Raw genomic sequence first — 19,109 nt, forward strand, 5'->3', positions numbered from 1 at the left:
CCATGTGCCCTATTTATCTGACGTACAACAAGCTACATAAGTTAGAATCAACGACGGTGGGCTCTAGGCGTGATGACTGCAGTGTGAGCAACAGCAGGCGGCTGACAAAACATGACAAATATTTTGCACCGTGTGACCTTTTCACATGTTCACCTTTAAGAGCGCCTCACTTCTTTCTGCTCCACAAATAAATGGCAAACATTGGACAAAATAGCCTTCCGACGCAGCTTGCGGGACTCCGACGTGAGACCTTTATGTTTGGAACGTAACCCTCGAGGCCACCATGTTGAGTGTTTATAAATGTCAGCTGTGGTGACTCAAAAAAAGTGAGGCTTTAAAAAGGGTGCCGGCATACAACAGCTCACAAATGGCAATGCGATAGCAGCAGCTAGCGTGGGAAGCTAATGTTAGCCCTTTTCGCGCTTTCTTGTCAAAAGTCACAAACAAGTTGACTCGGAAAAAAATTCAACTTTTTTATCCTTATCTTGGCTTTACGGAAATCGAAAACATTTGTTTTAGCCGGACTGAAAATCTGACAGGTTAGCAAAGCGTCGTCGAAATCATCTTAATTTTTCGGCGCGGCTTTTTATAATATTCTTCCTCTCAATTAAAATCCTCTCTGGCTTTACCTACACGTCCTCCCGTGAACCTTAGCCGTCATTGGCCAATTTAATGAGACTTAATAAATTCCGACCTGAAAAATGAGCACCCATCTCATCAGTAACACAAATGCGAACCTTTGGACTGCTTGCCATTATCGATTCTGTTCCACCTGCACACAAGACTCCTTGTCACCATCTTGCACGAAAAGCTACATTTGGGGAAAACCTGATACCTCTTTTCCACTCTTAACTAAAAGCACCTGAGTGTGCTCGAGTGTGTCGTTCATTGCGTATACTTGAGTGTGTTTTTGCTGTGCTGTCCATTGTGATTGCCTGAGGATTTGGAAAGCGTGCACTTCTCCTCCACTCTGCTGCCATTAATAATGCACAGCAGCTTTTACTGGATTCTTACAAGATCGACGAGCACTACTTTTCTTTCGTTGGTTTTTCCTTTTTTTTTGTACTTTCCGACCTGTTCTCCATCCCTGTAAACAGCAGATGTGTGGGAAACTCAGAAAATGTCTTCATTTATTGTCTCTCTCTTGTCAGGGCCAGGTAGTGCTGTTTTTTTGTTTTGGGGGAGGGGGGGTGTTTTTTCATGAGATATTAGTAGCGACTATTGAGCAGCACTTTGTATGCAAACTAAGACCTTTGGTTTGTTTTTGTATTTCGTTTGATAAGCTGCTAATTTTAAATTACTTCAGTTTGGTTTAGTTTTGCACAGATGTCATTTTTACTGTTTAAATGCAAAGGTTGCTATCTTCCGTTTTCATTCTGGTTGCCTTGACAGGTTCAGCTTTTTGTCAACAAAATGCAAATTTCCACAAAATGTATCTTTTCTTTTTGATTGATGATTCCGTTCGCTCGAATCAAGCAGCTTTTTGTGAATAACCAAAACTTTGATTTGGGTTTAATTTCACACATTTTGTTTGTGGATTTAATTTTCTTACTTAGATCAGGTTTTACTTTGTTTTGTTCCCATTTTATATATCTTATCTATCTATATCTATCTTATCTTTGTGAAAGGGCTTTATTTTTGGCGGTTTTATATTTGATCGATCGCTTCTTCCATTTTTATTTCTAATTCGTGTTAGCTTGACAGGACCAACTTGAAAATTGATTTATATTTTTTTCATAACTCGGGCCTCAGGAGATGTACTCTGCGGTGTTACTGGGTTTAATTTGTACTTTGATAGGTTGCGTGTTCCTTTTCCTTTTGCTTTGATACAACCAGCTTTGTGTTAACTAAGAGTTTAATCTCCTGTGACTGGTGCGGTGCATCGAGGTCAGAAAACATTACCTCTACACTTAATACAAATTCATAATGGCTCATGCTTGGAAAAAAAAAAGATTGTGTTTAGACTGGAAGGTCCTGCTGTATTTTGTAATTATGTATAAAACATTATAATTGAACGAGGGCTGTGGTGCCTTGTTTATAGCAAACAAACAAGCTTTTGTTTATTATTCATCAGCGGTCGTCACGGTGACACGACTCCACCTTTGGTTCATTTCCACAAGCATTTCCGAGCGGACTGTAAAATAAATATTCATGACCTTTTTTTTTTTTCAACCATTCGCAAGTCGGAATGATAATAAGGACAATGAGCGGCTTTAGAAAAAAAAAACAATGAACGCAAAAATGCTTTTCAATGCTTCTAATGAGACACGTTTTAATAAGCAGGTATGTTCAACATGCTCGCAATTTGTAAACATAGACGCTCCGATTGCAGCGCGACACGCGCCGGCGGGCGGAAATTAAAAATAAAATAAAAACAGTTCATCAATGTTTGATGCGAGGGAGAAGAGCTTAGAGTAACCCCCGGATGTTCATTAAATGTGCTTCTTACACTTTTTTTTTGGGTAACATTTTCAATGAAAAGTCACCTTGAGCGCGTCCGCGTTGTATGCAAAAATAAATCGAGTCAATCAAGCTGCTTACCCAAGCGAAAACAATTCAATCACTATCAAATTCAGTAAAACTACTCATATGGATTGAAGTCACTTTTAAACATTGTAAAGTGTTTAACAAATACAAAATATAAAGTAAAACTTTACGACAATAATGTGTCGTTTGTTGAAATGCCACCGAAATCGTCACGACAACAAAATTGATCGGCAGCCAGGCGAATGTTCCCACACCCGATATTAGCCACTTTCCAAAATGACGCCAAGTGACTTGCGAGTCACCCATTGGACGTGACAGGCGCATTTTTCAACAAATGTCCCGACACGGTCCTCTATTGTCGGCGTTCCCCGCGATCCGACGGGATTTGTCGGCTAATGACGGCCTCGGTTCCGCCGATTTTCCGCACTGTGAGTCATTGTTGGGCATCGGGCCATCATTTTGCCGTCGTGGGAACGAGTCAAGACGCTAAGCCTCTTTTCCCCGGGAAAAAAGACGAGCAAATCTGCCGCTAAGATGCTCACTTCCCGCCTGCGTGACTCTCGGAGCGGAATGTTCCGGGAGAATGCGCTGATGTCATCCGGCCTCCTTTCACACAGCATCTCCTGGAACATTTTCTCACCTTGCTTCATGTTCAGCATGGACGCTCGGTGAAACCAACAGTGACAATGGCTCTTCAGTGTTGAATCTCACTGGCTGAAAAAAAAAAAAGTCGATTATTTTCCTTCTGCGCTCACAAAAATCTGGACGTATGGTGTTTAAAGCCTCGGAGGTAGCCCGGCGTTGTTCATGATGAAGCGGCGCTTGTCACTGCGATGTATAGCGTTAGCCTTTGGCTATCATCTATTGGGCATTAAACTGTGAAAAGGACATTTAGTTTTTCAATCTGTTCTTCAAGTCTGCCCTTTTCGTCTAATTTATGTCTCCCAGGCGGGAGAAGGTCTCCACTGAGAGGCTCACAACTCTTCTTCCTTTCTCTCTGTTGCCTTTCCCCATTAACTCCTTAAAACCATTTTTTGTCAACGCTGGACTTTATTTAGACTTATTCTACATTTCTTCAGACACACCACTCCTATTGAGAAAATACAACAGCTTCTTTTGACCGCAGTCCCATTTCCAACCTCTTTGTTGACTCGTGTGAGTTATTTCAAAAAAAGTTACCACTGATTTTATTGGAGTCGCTTTGGAGAGTGGCTTCATCTGGCGGAGTGTTGTTCTTGGCGCAAGTGTGAATGTCAGCGAGCATTAACAACCTCCCGTTAATTGAAGTGTAATTGCGTCGCCGTCGGGTCAGAGCTTCCTATAAATTTAGGCCGCGCCTCCAAACACAAGGTGATAATAACAAGCCTTACAGGATGCGACGTTCTTTTGAATATCGTGAAAAGCATGACACGGTTCAGGTGGCTAGAAGCTACAGACGGGCTAAATCGCACAACATGAGGTTTGTTTGATTCCCAAAGGAGGGAGGGAGACAAGATGGGGGTAGGGGAGGGGGGCACAGAGATGTCTGCCCCATCAGGCCCATTGGATGTCCACTAAGTGTCTAGAAGCCACTGGCTGGAAGACGCACCTCATCAAAGATTCATGTACGAGATGGGATATTGTGCCGCCAGTCCGGCCGCGTCCGGGAAAAGGCAGCCCAACGTTTCCTCCTCCGCAACTCCTCATCTCGGTGAAGGTAGCGTACACGCCATCTTGGTTCTGTTCACGCCTAGGGTTGTGGGTTCGAGGCCTGTATCGGTATCGCCCTCTCGGTTTTGGTTTAGAATGAAGTCGGTTTAATTCTGGCTTTTATTGATTATTTTAGCTGTGTTGAAGTGAACTTAACATTGCTAACTGCTCATTTTCTGTCGATGAAACATCCAAGACGGGGGACGCATGCGGTTCCAATTTCCGTGTCTGTGGCTATCGTCACCCAGAGGAGCGAGCTGCCGTTTCGTCCCTCGGGGTGCCGTCTCATTGTGTCTTTCAGGTTTCATTTCCTGGTGCAAAGCCAGGCGAGCGCCAACCCTCTCCAGGCGTGGAAGCGGGAGATAAAGCTTTGTCATGTTGTCTGACGCCTGCAGACATTTTTTTTTTCCTTTTGACCAGGACATGACCTTGACTCTTTAAAGTGCTTTTAAGTGCTTTTCCTTTCTTTTTTTTTTCCCCTCTCAAGACTGAAGAAAATACCCTCGTGGACTTTGACTGCCTTCTCTTGTGCTGTACGAGTCCAACAGAGCAGCTTATAATGAAGCTTTTCATTAACCCTTAGATGTATAAGTGGGTCAAAAATGACTCGATGATTGTTTTTTTTAATATCTTCATAATAAAAAGTCAGAGAACTCGAGGAAAAGAATGGAAAAATGTCACCAAAGAAGAATTAATGGCCTTATGCATCTGAGGGTTAAAACCCGAACCCTAGTTTAAAACCCTAGTTTGAAACGCCAACCCTAGTTTGACACCATAACCCTAGTTTGAAACCCTAACCCTAGTTTGAAACCCTTGTTTGAATCCATAACCCTAGCATGAAACCCTAACCCTAGTTTGAAACCCTAGTTTGAATCCCTCACCCTAGTATGAAACCATAACTCGAGTTTTAAACCCTAGTGTGAAACCCTGACCCTAGTTTGAAACCCCAGTTAGAAACCCTAACCCTAGTTTGAAACCGTAGTTCGTAACCCTAACCCTAGTCCGAAAGCCTGACCCTAGTTTTAAACGACAGCCCTCCAAATACAGGTTGATCGCAAAAGCGAGGCTTCAACAGTTTAATTTCATGTCACAATAATAAACATTTTTGTTAAAATAAATGTCGTTGTGAGATTAGATATCTAAAAAGTCTCTTTTTCCTGGTTCTAGGATAAAGACGTACGCGCTCATTTTAAACCCCAGTTTGAAACCCCAACTTGAAATGCCCTTTGAAGCCCAAACTCTACTTTTAAAGCTTACTTTGTATTCCTAACATTAACCCATTAGTGTGGCTCAGCGGTAGCTCAGCTTCTAGCCTCTCAACTCTTAGGATCGATCCTCAACCCTGGTGACCATGTCGAAGTGACCTTGAGCAAGACCCTGAACTCCATTTTGCACCCGACTTGTGTGTAAAATACTCCCCCTAGCATTGAATCATGGCAGCGTCTGATTAGATTAGGTGTCTACCGGCTGCTAATTACCAACGCTTGATGTTTGCCAAGTGTGCGCAGACTTCCTTCTTTTGTGCGTTGGCCTGTAAGAAGCTCGACTCTTTGACCAATTTCAACGACTAACCAAACAGCCGTTCGTTAATGAAAGCCACTGATTATTCCTCCCCTGCCTGCGCCGCATTTCTCTTATCAATAAAAAAGCGCTGGCGTCTCTCATCAAGGAGGAGAAATCCATGGAAAGCTAACGCGCTGACACAAAGCGAGTGCTGAAGCCCAGCAAATCCGCCCGCTTAATTGATTATTGGCGCCGGAAGCGGGTATCTGTGAGGTGCAGGAGGCCGCGGGGGAAATAATGGAAAACAGATAAGATGAAATGCGGGAGAAGCGTCGTCGCCTCTACCGCCCGTTTCCTCCCGTTTCCTCCCGCGTGCCAGCAAAGCGTTTCGAAATTGCCCGAATCAAAACGTAAACATGATGTGATCGCTAAAGTGGCGGCGAGACTTTTGGAGTTCCAAAGTGACTCCAGTTCAAAGCTGGGACCAATTTTTGCTTTCTAAATTGTTCCATACGTTTAATTCAACTTACAACCAATCGACCAATCACGAGCCGACATGCTTTCTTATGTTGATCAGTTTTTTTTAGACTTGCGCAACTCCTTTTGTTGGTTGTTTCGGTGACAAGCTGCAGGCTGCGATTGTCCTTCGCCTTTGTCGGGGATCACCTTTTCATGCTTTTTGTGTGTGTGTGTGTGTGTGTGTGTGTGTGTGTGTGTGTGTGTGTGTGTGTGTGTGTGTGTGTGTGTGTGTGTGCTGTGACTGAAGCGCGGTGTGACAACACAATCAAAGGGAGCTCTCAAGGTTGTTTTCTATTTATTTTAGTGAGGTAATAGAAAGTCAAAAACAAGATGGGCGACACAAGGCCATCTCAGTTGCACAGCGAGTGGAGGGGGAAAAAATTGCAGTGATGTTATGGAGCTTTCAAAGGTAACGCAGCAAACAAAACGGAGGTATTATGATGCACCTTGGAAAGAAGAAGCACTCTGGCATTTGATCTCAGTCGTTTCAGATGAACTCTAATAGAATTTTTGCCTTGGTAAACAGACTCCAATTCTAGTGAAGGTTGGGGACATTGTGTGGGGGGAAAAAAAATAAAAAATACAGGCGAATGCATTTCAGGCAAAAGCAGCTTTCGATTGAATGCTCTACAAAAAATGAGACATTTCATGTTATTGCTAAATATTTATGATTTTTTTTGTTGTTGCCTGCAACATGTCCCCCAAAAAAAACATTTTTACAATGATGTCATTTTTCTACACTCAATAAGCAACTAAGGAAACTAATTGTTGCATCTTTGTGAGTGGATGAACAATTTCAATCTTTGCCACCTCGGGGAATGAAGGTCAGCGGCACGCTAACTAAGTGATGGACCGACTAACTAAGTAACTCACTAATAAAGCAACCGAGGAACTAATGACTTAATTAAAAGGTAAACTCTCGCCTCACGTTCAATCGAGTGTGGACACGTCAACGGCGCAGAGGCAATGCTGTGCCTTTATGTGCTACACTGGACACACACACACACACACACACACACACGCACACACACACACTCTTGCTGGAACTGTGCAGCAGCGTCCTGAGAAAATGGCAGCACCGACATCCCAGCCTATGTGACTGCCAGTGGGTCGCAACCATTAAAAGACACTTTAGTCCATTTGGCTGGCTGGATTGCTGCCACTAAAATGAACACACACACGCACACACACACACACAAACACACACACATGGTTAATGCATCCTGGGAATTTATAGCTCTTCCCCCGTTTCCCGGGATATGAGAGGGATGAGCAGTTTTGTCAGATGAGTTTCTGGGTAGAAGGAAAGAAGATGGTTGCCATGGCAACAATTGGGCATCATGGGCAACACACTCCAGCAGTTATCCACGTCGGCCGCTTAATCCACATCGTGTTGTGACTAACCAACTAACGTGAGTTTGCGAACGAAAAAGAATGAATTGATGAATTGAAAGACGTTTTGCCGTGACGTGTGTCGTGCAGGTGAGTTGACCATGAGGCTGCTGTGGAAGTCCCTGGACAAGATGAGATGTCTGAGGAAGCGCTCGGCCATCCCCTTCCTCGGCTTCCTCATCACGTTCCTCCTCTTTCTCAACCTTTACATTGAAGACGGATATGTGCTGGTTAGTGATTCCATTACGTCTGCGTGTGTGTGCGCACCTGCGTGTTTAACAGCATCATATGCTCCTCCATGTCTTCCAGGAAGAAGATAAGAGGCAGCTCAGGGAGACGTCGGCCCACCTCCCGAGCGCAGAGCGATACGTGCACACCTTCCGAGACCTCGGTAATTTCTCCGGATCCATCAACGTCACGTACCGCTACCTGGCCGGGACTCCGCTCAACCGCAAGAGTATGTCCAATGTTTTGTAAAAGAAAAAAAAATATTTGACGTCACATCAAAACATGATCGGCATCATTTATTCCTTGTCAGAGTATCTGACCATCGGGCTGTCGTCGGTGAAGAGGAAGCGAGGGAACTACCTCCTGGAGACCATCAAGTCCATCTTTGACCAGTCCAGCTACGAGGAGCTGAAGGAGATTGTGGTGGTGGTCCACCTGGCTGACTTTGACTCCGTGTGGTGCGAGAACCTCCTGCAGGAAATCAGCCGCAAGTTCTCGCACCACATCATCGCCGGCCGCCTGCTGGTGATCCAGGCTCCCGAGGACTACTACCCGTCCCTGGACGGACTGAAGCGGAACTACAACGACCCCGAGGACCGGGTGCGCTTCCGTTCCAAGCAGAACGTGGACTACGCCTTCCTGCTCAACTTCTGCACCAACCTGTCCGACTTCTACATGATGCTGGAGGACGACGTGCGCTGCTCTCGTAACTTCCTGACGGCGCTGAAGAAGGTGATCGCCTCCCGGGAGGGATCCTACTGGGTGATGCTGGAGTTCTCCAAGCTGGGCTACATCGGGAAGCTCTACCACGCGCGGGACCTGCCGCGCCTGGCGCACTTCCTGCTCATGTTCTACCAGGAGATGCCGTGCGACTGGCTGCTTATCCATTTCCGCGGGCTGCTGGCCCAGAAGGACGTGATTCGCTTCAAGCCGTCGCTCTTCCAGCACATGGGCTACTACTCGTCCTACAAGGGTGCCGAGAACAAGCTGAAGGATGACGACTTTGAGGAAGACGCGGTGGACATACCCGACAACCCGCCGGCGCGGCTCTACACCAACATTGACATCTTCGAGAACTACGACGCCGTCAAGGCCTACAGCGCCGTGGACGAGTACTTCTGGGGCAAGCCCCCGTCCACCGGAGACTTCTTCGTGGTGGTCTTCAACAAGTCGGCCAAGATCAGCAGGATCAAGATCGCCACGGGATCCGATGATAGACAGAGCGACATCCTGCGCCGTGGCGCTCTGGAAGTCGGCGAGAAACTGGTGGGCACCAAGAAGGGAAAGCAATGTTCGTCGTACATCACCCTGGGGGAGTTTAAGAACGGTAACATCGAGGTCCGGGACGTGGACCACAAGATCAGTTTTGATGTGGAGTGTGTGCGTATCGTAGTGACAGCCGCTCAGAAGGAGTGGCTCATTATCAGAAGTATAAGTTTATGGACGACACCTCCGCCCAGCCAATGAGGAAGACGTGCGGACATCGTCGGCAACAATTTCTAGAAATGTAAATATTTCCACTCCGATGTAAGCGTTTTATACGTACGTATTTATTGATTTGGATTGCTAAATGTTTTTGTTTTTATACGAGCAAGTCTCAGATTCTCTGAAATGAAAAGGTATTGAAATGAACTTTACAAAGTATTGACTATTGTTAAAAAGCTACTGAATGTAAAGTTGTCGTCGTGGTTTTTACAAATGTATTTCAGCACCAGTTGTAAAAGTGAGAAAAGAGCGTTCGGCATTACGCTTTGCTTTGTGTTGACAATCATGAAGCTTGGCCATTTTGAGTCGAGGAAATCTGCTTCCTTCCGATCGGGACTCATTTGAAGCAATTCTCTGCTCGGAACCAATCTGAGCCGCAACTTCAAAACAAAATGAATAGCTTGAGATCAATATAAAAGCATGAGTCATTGAGAATCCAGCCCAAAATAGCTGCTTCAAACCAAAATGGCCAAATTTCTTCTCACTTTCAATTTTGTCATCATTGTGTCCACCACGTCACTTCACACATCCATCCAAATTCGTTTCTTGGTGTCGCGAAACTTTCCAAATATTGAACAGGATTTTACAAGCTGTTCCATTTTACTCCAAGGTATTTTTCCTTATGCATCACCGTACGCATCTTCTTTAAAAAAATAAATAAAAAAGTTGTAGTGGTTATTAGGAAGCGCAATACAACAGGCTGTCCTTGAGAACGCCGTCCAATTACTTGAAGTAATTGCGTCTTTCGAAGCCTTTCAAGACGGATAACAAGGCAGCAAAGTGTCGCTGTGGGATTCCCGGCAGGCCTCGTCCCCCGTTTGGCCCTTAATGAGCTCCCGCACCGCTAAGCTACCAGGAGGAGCGCCATCTTGAGGTTCTTGGCACTTTGGATATTCACTTTGAAAGCCATCGCCACCCACTCCCCCCACCTCTGTGTCACCGCGTCTGCTCCGTGTTATGTCAAAGCGGCTGACAGGAGAACACTGTTTGTTTTTTCCACTGGAGATGAGATTGCTCAGTGAAAAACGAGCCAACAGTGCTGTTCTTTTTTTTTTTTTCCAATATAAGCTCAGCAGCACAATTTTCCCGCAGTAAAAGCTCTCTCTTAGGACAAAATAAAGACCTTGGGAAAAGCCAATTCAGAACCAAATAGCAGACTTCCCGTGTCTTTTCAAGAATGGCTTCTTGAGACTTTTTGTGGGTCTACTCATAATAGACAAGCCTACCAAATGTCATGATGCTAAGTGAGACGAGCTTCGGGGTCTGAATAAAAAATTAAGCAGATAAACTACCCTGTTTTACTGAACTCATCAAAAGTCACTGCCATGCTCCACTAGAAAAAAAAAAAAGTTTCACACTTATTACCCATCTGTGTAGAAAATTTGATCAAATCCGTCGTCGTAGGGTCCCGGGAAATGGTCTTAATGACCTGAGTCTGACCTTAGCTTAGGTGGCAGTCTGAAGTCACAATGTTGGTCATGTGACGCATGTAACACGTGCATGAAGTGATGGTGAAATCTTTTCCCGATCCGTGTTTTCGTACAAGACGACGTGATATCATTCTTTGTCTTGACTTGCGTCTTTCTCGTTGCTGCTGTACTGTAAGATGACGCATATTTATTTTTGTACCACACGTTGTACGATGATGTTGTGTTGTAAAAAGGAGCCGGATTAAACCCATGAATGCTCGGTGTCATGTTTGCCTTGCTTGACCGCACAATTTGGACCCAAACGTAAAAAGCGTACGCGACAGAAATAATTTTGGGGTGACATTTGCAGCTGGTTGAAGCATCCTGAGACTTCACGTTTAGCCGCCAGCTAAGAACATACATTATTCATTTCAAGATTCATAATATGCTTTTTTTTTCTTTTTTTCTCCTCCTCCTGCTGAAGAGCATCCATAATGAACGCTAGAGGGGACACGCTCAGGCTTTTTGTTTTGATTTGCATAAGAGACACACGGTAATACCTTTACAACTGAATTCTATATTTACGGTATTTTGCTAGAAGTTGCGCTGGTAGAATTGGGCATAATCAGCTGATAAAAAAAAATCAACTATTACATTTGCAAAATATGGGGAAAAAAATGCAGCACTGTGAATAATTTCCTGTTGTTTGAATTCACAAAGCTGGTAAATGTCACTTGAAGCTTCGAGTCATACGGTCCTGCCAAAAGGTGTTACAAATGGGCCAAAAAAAAGAAAGTATAAAGAAGACAGTGACATTTCAACTGCAGTTGGGTGTGAACACTGGACCAAAATGTCAGAAACAAAGCCCGGCGGGTGCTGTTTAGTCCCGTGTCATGGCAGGGCTGATGTATCGGTAAAAAGTTGGCAAATTGTTCCTCATTGTTTAGAAAGAAATCAGTTTTCATTTAATCTGTTTTAATCGTTTGGGTAAATCCAGTCAAACATGTTTCCGGAGTCATAATCCTACCAGAAGGAAGGATTATGTGAGGAATTAAGTCATATTTTCTGAACAAGAAAAGTCAGACTCAACTTTTTTGTTTTGGGTAAAATCATATCTATATAGGGGAAAAGTGTTTTGTCATCTTACTAGGATTAAACTTGTTTTTTTATGGATGGAAAACACCTTCAATATTATCATGATCCTTAATTTTTCAATAATAAATTCTCATTTCATTTTGAATGAAATTGTTCAAAGTCTTAACATTTCATTCAGTGATTCCTTAGTGTACCACTAGAGGGAGCAAGTGTTTTGCAAAAATCATTGATCTCGAAAATTGAATCAAAAAATTGATTTTGTTCGTTTGTAGTTTACTTGTAAAGCAGCACCACATTAAGCACCCATCGGAATCTTCTGCATTCCTGTCAAGTGACACGATCTGTTTCCGATCTCCGGAGATTCGCCGTTGCATCCTAACATTTTTCATTTGCTGCTTATGGTTTGCGTTTGTTGTGACAGCTGCCGGCCTTCAGACGCACAACCTGCTTGGAGACGCACTTGAAAGCAGAAGAGGTTCCCCGGAGACGACCGCTGGGAAACTTTGGTAATTGTCACCGCCACCAGATGGACGCGAAGAAGGCCAAATACATTGTGTGTATGTGTGTTGTCACATTTCTATATTTATTTTTTGCGAGACGAAGCATTTGATCGCCTCGTACGCCGAAGGGGCGAACCGTTTGGAGGCGAATGCCCCCGAGACGCCTTCTGTCTGTCTCAACTCCTCCTGTTTAGTAACGTCGTGTTCCACTGGTGCGGAAAATAGCAAGCCCACCTGTCGGAATAAATGCACAATTAGACCTCCATAAAAGGAAAATTACATTTAAAAAAAAATTGGGTTTTTCCGGTGTAACCCTTTTTGGAGATTCATAATCGCACCAGACGGAAGAAATATTATGGGAATTAAATAGGATTTTCTTGAGAAATGTTTTGGGGGAGGGAAAAGAGTGGTTTTAAGAAAAACAAAACAAAACTTATCCTTTGTTGTTGTCCTAGGGATGTTTTCCCAACTCATTTGGACTTATAATTAATTGTACATTCCCAAAATTGCAACACTTAATGTAATACTTCATTACGAATGACTCATGCTAATCATGTAGCAGGCGTGGCTAATGTTGGCTTGTTTGCCGTGCTAATGTTAGCTTAGCTATTTTGTTGAAGCTTGATGGCATTCTTTGTGACTTTATGCATCACGACTATAAACGTCCATAATGCATGCCATTGTAAATAGCTAGTTTGATGTTTGAGAATGGAAATGGTCCAAAAAAGGTTTTTGCTTGAATATGATACAAAACTCAAATTTCAGAATTTAGTATAATGGAGTGCTGTTTTGTTTGAGACTTTGGAGCCTTGGCGGTGTCTCTGCTGGACTCCGCCAGGTGCCACATGGAACGCTTCCACGTCGACTAACTTTGAATGCTCCACGCACTCCTTTCTCATCTTTCATCCCACATTTGGAACACGTTTTCTTTCGCAGTCTGCCAAGCCGACACAACAGATGGTTGCTGTGACAAATACATGAGGGAAAGATAGGAAAAAAACCACCTCTAAAATAACCTATAAAACTGATTGGCTGAAGGACGTCATATGCCATTTTCATGTTTTGGATACAAATACAACCTCATTTCAAAATGGAGGTTTCCTCATTTATGGAAACCACTACAATAATAATGATCTGTAAGGAAGTGATTATTTGAGGCAGGCCTTTACGGGCATTTGTTGGAGGTTTGGTATTGGTTGCTTTTTGTCAGTCGGCTTTGACTTAAACGCCTCAGCGGGGGGCCAGATGTCATCCCCACAAGCGGGAGCATCAAAAGGCAAAGAAAGGAAGGAAGCCTGGCGGGCTTTGGCCTCCCGTGTGCTGGCAGAACCATGGCAACCGCGACAATTGATTGTGCCGCAATCTCCTGTGGGGCAGTGCTCGATACTGCTTTTCTTTTTCTTATTATATATTATAATAATAATTATATATCATTATTATACAGTTAGGTATATACATTTCATAACCAGATACAATAGCTGGCCAAGCGTCACGGTAAAACTACATCCTCGTTTGGTTACGCTTGACTTTGAAGAACGGGAGAGGGACACACTTGGGAATGGTGGGGACAAAAGACACATCTCAAGGACATTCAGACACATTTGAAGTTAGACCCGTGTAAAAAGAAGTGGGTATATATATATTCTGTCTATACTCTTCTTTCTTCTATAAAAAAAAAAAAAAAAAAAAAGCCAAAGGGAAGCATAATCCTCTAGAGAGCTAATCTTGTGTGACATAATGCATGACAGCAACTTCCAAGGGCTAGTTTTACACAAAATGTAACATTACGATTAGGACTGGTTTGAAGGTTTGGGAATTAGGGTTTATTGGAGTTAGTGTTGGATTAATGGTTTTCGATTATAAGGTGTAATTCACTTCTGCTTAGTTTGGCTCTCGAAATACATAGTAGAAAACCTTTGTTTTATGAAAGTCCACAAGCTGAACACTAACAGAATGTAAAAGGCCATAAATAACAAATATTTGAACAAAAATGGTGCAGCAACACATCCAGACAATCAAACAATATAAGACTACTGCACAAACAAATATATTCTTTAAGTGTTGGGGGGAAAAAAGCAATAACGTTATGGCAGCTTAACTGTGATGGACTGCGTATCGTCATCAATCTTCTTGTATAGGTGTTAAACTGCCCCCTGGTGGCCACAGCGTGCACGCCAGTGGGAGACGACTTTCTATGAACAGTCTGGGCTATCTGAAAGAAAAACAAGTCACTCCCAGATCATTCTTACAGCTTGCTCTGTGAAATGCAAGGAAAAGCCTTGACAGATGCACACGCTTTGACTTTTATCGCATGAAATGAGTATGCGCGCGCGTGTGTGCGCACTGGCAGCCAGGGAGCCTGACACAGTAAAGGCGCTAATTAAACATTAATGTCAGCGCGCGCAGCTTGCTTTCAAGGCTCCCAGCAGCATTTTGCTCAGAAGCATCCCGGCCGGACACCCGCATGTTGCTAATTCAACAAGCAGCTGCAAGTAGCCAGCCAGCCAGCCAGCCAGCCAGCCCGCGCATGAAAAACCTATGACAGTGCCAGCAAATGACTGACTTGTTTTAATTAGTGCAAGTAGGCAACCACACAAACGTAAATTCCTTGCCACAATTTCCTACTTTAATCTAAAAAAATGATGACCTTTTTCTTGAAATCCAGCTGGAGCTGAGTTGACAAAAAACATTTTGATGGATAAAAAAAACATACCCTAAAAAAAAAATCTCCAGAAAATACCATGATTTTTTCAAATAAATTTTGTCTCCAAAGTTTTTGTTGGCAGAGTAGCCATACAGCAGAGAAACCCAATTGCACCGAACACAGTGGAATAAAAGAAAGAAAGAAAGAAAGAAAGAAAGAAAGAAAGAAAGAAAGAAAGAAAGAAAGAAAGAAAGAAAGAAAGAAAGAAAGAAAGAAAGAAAGAAAGAAAGAAAGAAAGAAAGAAAGAAAGAAAGAAAGAAAGAAAGAAAGAAAGAAAGAAAGAAAGAAAGAAAGAAAGAAAGAAAGAAAGAAAGAAAGAAAGAAAGAAAGAAAGAAAGAAAGAAAGAAAGAAAGAAAGAAAGAAAGAAAGAAAGAAAGAAAGAAAGAAAGAAAGAAAGAAAGAAAGAAAGAAAGAAAGAAAGAAAGAAAGAAAGACGAGGAGGACGATCAACTCTGTTTGCGCACCATTCACTGCAACTACTGCGGAAACAGCAAGTAGGAGAACTGCGCAGCATGCAGGAAGGCTTTTTATTAGACACGCCCACTTAATTAACGCAGGTGTCTTCACTTAGACCACAGGTGTCAAACTCAAGGCCCGGGGGCCAGATACGGCCCGCCACATCATTTTATGTGGCCCGCGAAGACAAATTGTGCATCAAATTCGTGTGTCATGACTAGAATTGCAAATTGTCTTCACTTTTAATAATCTTTTTTTTTTTTATATTTGACCAGTTTTTACTCGTCTGATTTGAAGACGAGTTATTTGTCAGTTTGTTTTGTAGCTTTTACTGTATATAATATGAGGTGCTCATACATTTTTTTGGGTTGACAGTCATAATGGCCCTCCGAAAGAAGCTATGACTACAATGCGGCCCGCCAAAAAAGGAGTTTGACACCCTTGACTTAGACAGTCAACGTTTCTGTCATTATAACAAGAAAATGATAAATCAACATTTGGACAAACATAATAGAAACCATATAATTGAGAGCATATCTCAACAGTTTTTTTTTCCCAAAATAAAACCAAACATGCACTCTCTTTTGATATTTATTCTCAATAAATTGCTTTCTGATAAGATTCAGCTTTTTCACAAGGGAAAAATATTCATTTGAATCTTAAAAACGATTTTCACTCTGAGTGCACTGCATCATTCCACTGTGTAAAGGAGTGTTTCATAAATGCAAAAAAAACATTTTCAAAACTTTGACTTTAATTTAAAAGGAATAATAGCTAAAGATGAGGGGAGTAGCTTGTGTGATTGTCAAAGGGGGGGGGGGTGTCGGCGAGGGAATAATTTTAATTAGCAGCAAGCGGGCAAAGATACAATCTTCCACTCGCTGCCACAATTACTGACGTCCTCGTGTTTGGAACAGAGTGAGCCATCTGGTTTTGGGAGCGGGACACGACAGTCGTACCAGCGCAGGCCTCGGCGACGTGCAAATATGTGTTTTGTCGGGGGGGTCGTGTTGCTGTCACATAACTGCGCGGTTTAATAGCGCGCCAGTTTAAGGCGCTCCCTTCTGAGGAAAATCAAGCGTGCATATTTGCTGGGAAGTGAGAAGAGGGCTAGTCAAATACGATTTATTTTTTGAGTCAAATTCCATTCCTGGAGGTCACTCTGGCCACATGTGATTGTCGCACAACAGTCAAAAGAAAATGGCCTTTTCATAAATATGAACTAGTATTTTTGTAGAATTACTTCTTTTTTGGCTTGTCACTGCCCACCGGGATGATGTGACGTCGCCATAGCAACAAGTGGAGTGTCTGACTGAGGCAGCGGTGGCAGCGGTGTCATCGATGCTGTCGATGCGCAGTGTGTCTTCCAATGCGAGAGCACGCCGTTACGCTCATTTAAGAGGCCGCGGTTCTCTCCAAAGACGTTTGCAGCGTGAAAATGACCATTAGCACGGAATCAACTGGGGAGGGGCAGAAGGGGGGCGTGTCTAACTAACTCGGTTGATAATTAAGCGGATGTATGAAAGAAGGAGTCAGCTTTCGACCCTGCTCGGATATGCTACGGTACAATAATTTTACTGTGTGTCATAATTTTCACATATTTGTATTTTATCTGGTGAGGAAAACTATTTTATATTTTCTGAGTAAATTGTTTTCCATTCAGATTTTTTTCTGTCCATGCCACACCGCTACTGTAGCACAACAAAGACCCAAAAGCTCGTTTGCTTGTGCCACCGCACGACATCTTTTCCACACAACAGATGTCCATCAACGGAACGATTAGCGTGACCCTGAAAAGGCATCCAAGGCAACTGATGGTGTCTGCCGCCAAATCACTGGACTCCAATAAAAAGTTTGCTCAGACATCTGGCAGCGGATGCTTTTCCAATTTCGAGCTACGCTGGATTTTGGCGCTAAAACGTCTCAATGGGATGTGGATAAGCCAAGAAAACTTGGACGACAAGGACATTGAATCCTAGCTTATCACATGGGATAGATATGCCGCCGTAGCTTTTTGGGGTTGCTGTTTTCCTCCATTTTGCTTTAAAGACAAATTCCCTAGCAAACACTTCAAAACAAAAAAAAGAACAAAAAAAAACTAACAAACACGCAACATAGAAAAAGCAAGCAAAAAAAGTTTACCTTTAAGGGGCGGAGCCTGGTGATGCGGTCACTATGTGACGTCACTGAATCTTGTTGTGAGTGTCTGGGGGTGAGCTGGTAAAAAAATGCAATATAGCAGGGGCTTTTCTTTTGAGGAAACACTAAACAAACTGTAGCAATAAAGAGAGGAAAAATAAAGAGAAAATTTCAATATATAGAATGTTCTTTTTTGTGTGTGTACCTGTGTTGTATATTGTCCAATTAGTTTTTTTATCTTGAGGAAAAAATTGGAAATAGTCCTAATAAATATTAATTGTATATTTTAAGATTTATACTTTTTTTTTTTTTACACTTTTGGTGGAGGGAATTTTGATGTTTTGGGGATTCAACCTTATTAAAACCTACTTCTTAAAAAAGTCCTCAAATACCTTTTGACGTTTTATCAATAAAAAAAAGCACAATTTCTGAATAAAGTAAGGAATTATTACATTTTGAAGTTATACGTAAACTTCACATGTGAACCGTCATTCCACAGAGTTGAAATCTTACAACCTGAGCGACTTCCAATAATCCTTTCTTAGGTTTGTTCAAGGCATCTATAATATGGGATTCTGTCTTATGGCTTTTTATTTGAGGGAAAACACACACGCACTCTCACACGCACACACAAGTCTTTGAAAAGTTAACTTTCTGGGGTTGGGGGGGAAAAAAAGACAATTGTGTTCTGTCGTGCTTTTTCAAAGACATCCCTGAAATGTCTTTGGAATGAAAGTCAAGAACTTGTGGCGCCTGCAGCTCTCCAATAAAAGTACCCACAAAACAGTCCTCGTCTTTCTAGTTTATTCCTTGTCAAGAAAGACGAGAAGTGGATAGTGCATACGCAAGGCGAAAAGTGCACAAAGTCACACACAAATACTAAATAGAAAGCTGCTTGGCATACAATGAATAAATGACATACAGGAATGACCTTGGGGAGTGCGCCTCATGCTGCTTCACCGTGTCTAAAACAATCGAGTCCAAAGAATAAAGACACTTTGAAAATGGCAGAGGTGACTGACTTACACAACACTGCCATCTACTGGCTACAAAGGGCACTCATCTGACACGCTAATGAGAAGAATAATACTAAAGATACTAGAAGGTTATCTGTATACGCAAATATGTAAGTTGTGACTGTATAAATGTTATTGTAACTTGCATTAGTTAAATGAAGATATTTGAAAACTTTGTGCCAGCTGCTTCTGGAAGTCGATTGAGAACGAGAAACGTTAAAAAATGAACACTTTCAGGTGTCAGGCTGCTTTACTAGCATTTAGCGTTGTTCGTTTCCTGCGTTGCAATTTCCGTGGTCTTTTTTATAATAAAAAAATAAAAATAAATAAAAAACATGGTCCAGGTAACGCGTCCTGTCTTTTCGTGTCTTCCAACTGCATCCTCACAGTTTTCTTTTTATCCCCTTTGCCCAAAAAAAAGGGCCTATGGTTGAAAATTACACCCTGAAACTGACTCCTTTTCGCCAGGATAGTAGTAAAAGTTGG

General features: G+C 42.6%; 1 protein-coding gene across 4 annotated transcripts in view; it reads left to right on the plus strand.

Annotated features, from left to right (window-relative positions):
* Window positions 1-11,338, plus strand: part of mgat4c (mgat4 family member C) — a 42,669-nt gene extending 31,331 nt beyond the window's left edge. For 3 of the 4 annotated variants that reach the window (XM_037254791.1, XM_037254790.1, XM_037254789.1), the window contains 3 exons: window positions 7,681-7,820; window positions 7,900-8,047; window positions 8,129-11,338. In XM_037254791.1, the coding sequence (XP_037110686.1) occupies window positions 7,692-7,820; window positions 7,900-8,047; window positions 8,129-9,285 (1,434 nt within the window). In that variant the 5' untranslated portion in view covers window positions 7,681-7,691 and the 3' untranslated portion in view covers window positions 9,286-11,338. The remainder of the gene's footprint in view (window positions 1-7,680; window positions 7,821-7,899; window positions 8,048-8,128) is intronic. The other variant, XM_037254792.1, reaches the window with a different exon arrangement.
* Window positions 11,339-19,109: the final 7,771 nt, after the last annotated feature.

This window comes from Syngnathus acus, chromosome 6 (assembly GCF_901709675.1).
Source record: "Syngnathus acus chromosome 6, fSynAcu1.2, whole genome shotgun sequence".
Lineage (NCBI taxonomy): Eukaryota > Metazoa > Chordata > Actinopteri > Syngnathiformes > Syngnathidae > Syngnathus > Syngnathus acus.